This window comes from Dryobates pubescens, chromosome 20, assembly GCF_014839835.1.
Source record: "Dryobates pubescens isolate bDryPub1 chromosome 20, bDryPub1.pri, whole genome shotgun sequence".
NCBI classification, from domain to species: Eukaryota; Metazoa; Chordata; class Aves; order Piciformes; family Picidae; genus Dryobates; species Dryobates pubescens.
Window position 1 is genome coordinate 2,626,018 of NC_071631.1, and position 6,025 is coordinate 2,632,042.

At 62.0% G+C, this 6,025-nt stretch overlaps 1 protein-coding gene across 1 annotated transcript; it reads left to right on the forward strand.

Annotated features, from left to right (window-relative positions):
- Positions 1–2,108: 2,108 nt before the first annotated feature.
- PEF1 (penta-EF-hand domain containing 1) lies at positions 2,109–5,392 on the forward strand. The gene is made up of 3 exons (XM_009908504.2): positions 2,109–2,283; positions 3,332–3,475; positions 5,103–5,392. Exons 1-3 carry the CDS (start codon positions 2,109–2,111, stop codon positions 5,330–5,332), a joined length of 549 nt encoding a protein of 182 aa, XP_009906806.2. The 3' UTR covers positions 5,333–5,392.
- The last annotated feature ends 633 nt before the right edge of the window (positions 5,393–6,025 follow it).

The following is a 6,025-nucleotide window of genomic DNA, read 5'->3' on the forward strand; positions in this document are numbered from 1 at the left end:
TGGGGGAATCCCAGTCCTGCTCCCAGGAGATCCCTGCCCTGCCACTGGAGGGATCTCAGCCCAGCTCCCTGGCTCATCCCAGGTCTGCTCTTGGGCTGATCCTGGACCTGCTGCCCTGAAGGCAGCCTCTAGGGAGCTCCTGGCCCTGCTTTCTCGGGGATTCCAGCCGCACCCCCCGGCTGCTCCTAGCGCTCATCCCGGGCAGCTTCAGGGCGGACCCCGCGGGGAAGGTGGACCCCACCTCTCCTCGCTGCCATCGCCGCTTTAAGGCCGCCCCGCCCGCGCCGTCCCGCCCCTCCTCCTCCAGCTCCGCCCAGTCACCTCCCAGGGGCGGGACTTGCGTCCTCCGTATCCAATGGGTGTGCGCATCGTTCGTGACGTCACGAGCCGGGTCCCGCGGGGGCGGAAGCGGTGTCATGGCGGCGTATCCGGGGCAGGTGGGGCCGTGGCCGGGGATGGGGATCGGGACCGGGGCGGCGGGGGGGTAGAGGAGGAGGGACCGGGGTAAGGAGCGCAGAGTGGGCTGGGGGGGCTCGGTGCCGGTTCCGGATGCACACAAGGGCTCTATCCCCTCCCCAGGGTTTCCCCGGCGCAGGGCAGGCCCCCGGCGCGCCCCCGCCCGGCGCTTATCCCGGAGCCTATCCCGGAGCTCCCTACGGCGGAGGGCCCTATGGACAGCCTGGGCCTTACGGCGGCCCCCCGCCCGGGCCCTACGGAGGAGCGGCGCCCGGAGGTGAGTAGGGCCGAGGGTCGGAAGGGTCCCTTCTGCGGGGGAGACCTGGGCCCCAGGGTGGCCCCGGGACAGAGCGCAGGGTCAGAGTCTTTAAAGGCTGGAAAAGAACCCCCAGGATCGAGTCCAACCACCAAGCCACCACCACCATGGCCATCAAACCATGGCCCAAACTGCCGTGGCCACACATTCCTTGAACACCTTCAGGGTGTTTTACCCCCACCGGGCTCCAGCCTCCTTTCAGGGAGTTGCAGAGAGCCAGAAGGTCTCCCCTCAGCCACCTTTTCTCCAGGCTGAACACTTCCCTGTTCCCTCAGCTGTTCCTCACCAGCCCTGTTCCCCAGACCCTTCCCCAGCCCTGTTGCCCATCCCTGGACATGCTTCAGCCAGATCCCAGCCTTGCCCTGGCGCCATGCCATGCTGGAGGGGTTGGCTCAGTGCCCCTCTCCCAGCCTGGCTCAAATCACTCTGTGAAGGAGCTGGCAGAGTCCTGGTTTGTGATTGTGGAATCCCAAGGAGGCTGCAGGAGGCCACAGCCCTGAGCACCAGCAATAAAACTTTACAGCCATGCATCCATCTCCTGGCACTGCCAGGTTTATAGGGCAGCAGCTCCATGGTTTGCCCTCTGCTCCCAAGCTATGTGAGAGCTCTGATGTACTTCCCTGGCTGCCTCCCAAGCCCTGGGCCTTGCTGAGCTCTCATCCCAGGATGGTGTGGCTGTGAAAAGCTGCTTACAGCAGAAGTGCTGACTTGTCCCTGGGTGTTGGCTGTGTCCCTGTGAGCCATGCAGCCATGGGATTGTTTTGCCTGGAAAAGCCCTCTGAGATCATCCAACCATCAACCCAACACCACCTTGCCCATTAAACCATGTCCCAAAGTGCCATGGCCATGCATTTATTGAACATTCCAAGGGATGGGGACTCCACCACCTCCCTGGGCAGCCTGTTCCCATCCCTGACCACTCCTGCAGGAAAGGAATTGTTCCTCATGTCCAGCCTGAACCTCCCCTGGTACAATTTCAGGCCATTTCCTCTTGTTCTATCACCTGCTACTAGGGAGCAGAACCCAACCCCTACCTGGCTCCAGCCTCCTTTCAGGGAGCTGTAGAGAGCAAAAGAGGTCTTCCCTCAGCCTTCTTTTCTCCTGGCTGAGCACCCCCAGCTCCCTCAGCTGCTCCTCCCCAGCCCTGTTCTCCAGACCCCTCCCCAGCTCTATTGCCCTTCTCTGGACCCCCTCCAGCCCTTCAATGTCTTTCTTGGAGTGAGTGGCTCAAAACTGAACCCAGGACTTAAAGCATGGCCTCCCCAGTGCTGACTACATTGGCACTGCTCTCCCTGGGCACACAGCAGGCAGTGACCTCTGCCCTGCAGAGCTGCTGATGGCTTCTCCTCACACAGGTGGTGCCCCCCCAGGTGTGGACCCAGAGGCCTTCTCCTGGTTCCAGGCAGTGGATGCAGATCACAGTGGCTACATCTCTGCCAAGGAGCTGAAGCAGGCTCTGGTCAACTCCAACTGGTCAACGTTCAACGATGAGACCTGCATGCTGATGATCAGTGAGTCTGGGCTCTCCCTGCCCTCCTCCTGCCTTTGCTTGGGAGGTTGTTCAGCCTACAGAAGAGAAGGCTCCAGGGGGAAACCTTAGAGCTGCCCTCCAGCACCTGAAGGGAGCCTACAGGAAGGCTGCAGAGAGACTTTTCCTGAGGGTGTCTGGAGACAGCACAAGGGGGGAATGGTTTGGAGCTGAGGCAGAGCAGGGTGAGACTGGAGCTTGGGAAGAGGTTCTTCAGTAGGAAGGTGGTGAGGCTCTGGAACAGGTTTCCCAGGGGGGGTTGTGGCTGCCTTCTCCCTGGGGGTGTTCAAGGCCAGGTTGGATCATAGAATTGGTTAGGCCACACCTGGAGTCCTGTGTCCAGTTCTGGGCTCCTCAGGTTAGGGAAGATGTTGAGATGCTGGAAGGTGTCCAGAGAAGGGCAACAAAGCTGGGGAGGGGTCTGGAGCACAGCCCTGGGAGGAGAGGCTGAGGGAGCTGGGGTTGCTTAGCCTGCAGAAGAGGAGGCTCAGGGGAGACCTTCTTGCTCTCTCCAACTCCCTGAAGGGAGGTTGTAGCCAGGAGGGGGTTGGTCTCTTCTCCCAGGCAAGCAGCACCAGAACAAGAGAACACAGTCTCAAGCTGTGCCAGGGGAGGTTTAGGCTGGAGGTGAGGAAGAAGTTCTTCATAGAAAGATTGGCCATGGGGATGTGCTGCCCAGGGAGGTGGTGGAGTCCCCATCCCTGGAGGTGTTTAGGAAGAGCCTGGATGGGGTGCTTGGTGCACTGGTTTAGTTGATCAGATGGTGTTAGGTGATAGGTTGGACTTGCTGGTCTCAAAGGTCTCTTCCAAGCTGGTTAATTCTATTCTACTCTCAGGGTTGGAAGGGAGCTCAAGGCTCAGCCAGCTCCAACCCCCCTGCCATGGGCAGGGACACCTCACACAGGAGCAGGTTGCTCAGAGCCACATCCAGCCTGGCCTTAAAAACCTCCAGGAGGAGGAGGAGGCCTTGAGCAACCAGGTGTGGTTGAGAGGTGTCCCTCTCCTCCCTGATCCTTGCTGTTTCCCCCCAGACATGTTTGACAGGAGCAGGTCAGGGCGCATCGACATCTACGGCTTCTCAGCCTTGCTGCGCTTCATCCAGCAGTGGAGGAGCCTCTTCCAGCAGTATGACAGGGACCAGTCAGGCTCCATCAGCTTCCACGAGCTCCAGCAAGGTGGGCAAAGAGCAGAGACCCCCAGCATCACCCTTCCTGAGCTCCCTGGGAGCCACACTCAGGCTCTGCTTGCTGTTTGCTTCCAGCCTAGCCTGGTGATTCCTTTGGGCACTGTCTCTGCAGCTGGGCTGGGACACACTGGGCTGGGTGTCTGGGAGCTCCTGGGTGCCTTCCCACACTGCTGTGGCTGCAGCCCACACCTGACACTGGGCTGGGACACACTGGGCTGGGTGTCTGGGAGCTGCTGGGTGCCTTCCCACACTGCTGTGGCTGCAGCCCACACCTGACACTGGGCTGGGACACACTGGGCTGGGTGTCTGGGAGCTCCTGAGTGCCTTCCCACACTGCTGTGGCTGCAGCCCACACCTGACACTGGGCTGGGACACACTGGGCTGGGTGTCTGGGAGCTCCTGAGTGCCTTCCCACACTGCTGTGGCTGCAGCCCACACCTGACACTGGGCTGGGACACACTGGGTGTCTGGGAGCTCCTGGGTGCCTTCCCACACTGCTGTGGCTGCAGCCCACACCTGACACTGGGCTGGGACACACTGGGCTGGGTGTCTGGGAGCTCCTGGGTGCCTTCCCACACTGCTGTGGCTGCAGGTCCACACCTGACACTGGGCTGGGACACACTGGGTGTCTGGGAGCTCCTGGGTGCCTTCCCACACTGCTGTGGCTGCAGCCCACACCTGACACTGGGCTGGGACACACTGGGTGTCTGGGAGCTCCTGGGTGCCTTCCCACACTGCTGTGGCTGCAGCCCACACCTGACACTGGGCTGGGACACACTGGGCTGGGTGTCTGGGAGCTCCTGGGTGCCTTCCCACACTGCTGTGGCTGCAGCCCACACCTGTCACTGGGCTGGGACACACTGGGCTGGGTGTCTGGGAGCTCCTGGGTGCCTTCCCACAGAGCTGTGGCTGCAGTCCAGGCCTGTGAGTGGGCTGGGACACACTGGACTGGGTGTCTGGGAGCTGCTGAGTGCCTTCCCACACTGCTGTGGCTGCAGCCCACACCTGTCACTGGGCTGGGACACACTGGGCTGGGACACACTGGGCTGGGACACACTGGGCTGGGACACACTGGGCTGGGTGTCTGGGAGCTCCTGGGTGCCTTCCCACACTGCTGTGGCTGCAGCCCATACCTGACACTGGGCTGGGACACACTGGGCTGGGTGTCTGGGAGCTCCTGGGTGCCTCCCACAGCCATGTGGGTGCCTCCCATGCAGCCATGGCTACAGTCCACGCCTGTCACTGGGCTGGGGCACGCTGGGCTGGCCAAACTGGGCTGGTGAGAGCCTTCCCTTGGGGTTGAGAAGCTGCAGCAGGGCTGTGGCCTGAACTTCCTTCCTTAAGGAAGCCCACAGTGCCCTCCCCAGCCCCCGCCGCTAAACGGCATGTGGCTGAAGCTTGTTTTGGGGGCAGGAGCTTGGGTGTGTTGGTGCTTGATGAAGGGGAAAAATGCCAGGAATTTGTGCTGTGGCTTGGTTCCTCTCTCCTGAGAGCCCTGCCCGTGCAGAGCGGGGGGGGGAGGCGGGACCTGTGCCAGCACACGGCGGAGGGGAGGGAGCGAGGGCGGGCAGGGCTGCTCCGCTCCTCCTCTGAGCCTCTCTCCCTTCCCTTCCCAGCTTTCACCCAGATGGGCTACAACCTGAGCCCCCAGTTCAGCCAGCAGCTGGTGGCTCGCTATGGGCAGAGGTCCTGCCCCCCCAGCATCCAGCTGGACCGCTTCATCCAGCTGTGCCTGCAGCTGCAGAGCAGCACCGAGGCCTTCCGCGAGCGGGACGCGGGGCAGGCGGGCAGCGCGCGCCTCAGCTACGAGGACTTCCTCACCATGGTGGTGACTCGGATGATCTGACGCCTCCAGCCCGGGCCTGCCAGCGCCCTGGGAGCAGCCCAAGCCCCTCCTCAAGATGGGGCTGAGCCTCCTGTCTGCCCCCCACCCCGGGCTGGCTTTCCAGCCTGCTGCCCCCGGGGAGCTCTGCTGCGGGGGTTCCCTGTGCCCGCTGGATGGCACCGGCTGGCCTCCCGAAGCCAGAGCGGAGCTTTAGGGGGGGGATAGCCAAAGCAGGAGCCTGTGCCATGGCTCCCAGGGAGTGCTTAGATCATCCCTTGCCAGATCCAAACCTGACTTAGCCCCTACCTGTGCTTGTTGGGGGGGGTTTGCAGTGGAACATCTCTGCCTCGAGATGCTTTTGGGGACTCTAGTGACTGGGAGCGGAGCCTTCCTTTGAAGAGCACCGAGAAGGGCACAAGCGATGGCAGAGCTTGTTCTTCCTCACCTGGCAGCTGGCCCTTCCTCACCAGGAGCATGGCAAACCCTTCATCTGTGCTGGAAACACTCTGCAGTTCTGGGGCTTTGAGCCCTGGTTCTCTCCAAGCCGCTGGAAGGTGCCACAGGGAGGATCATCGACCCCCACCTTGATGCCAACAGCTCCTTCTGGATCCATCTCTGCCTGCTGAAGCCAAACTCAGACATGGTTTAGAGCTTATTTGTACAGCTTTGGAATAAAAGGCACCATGCACTGCTCAGTGGCTGCTGTGTGCTGGG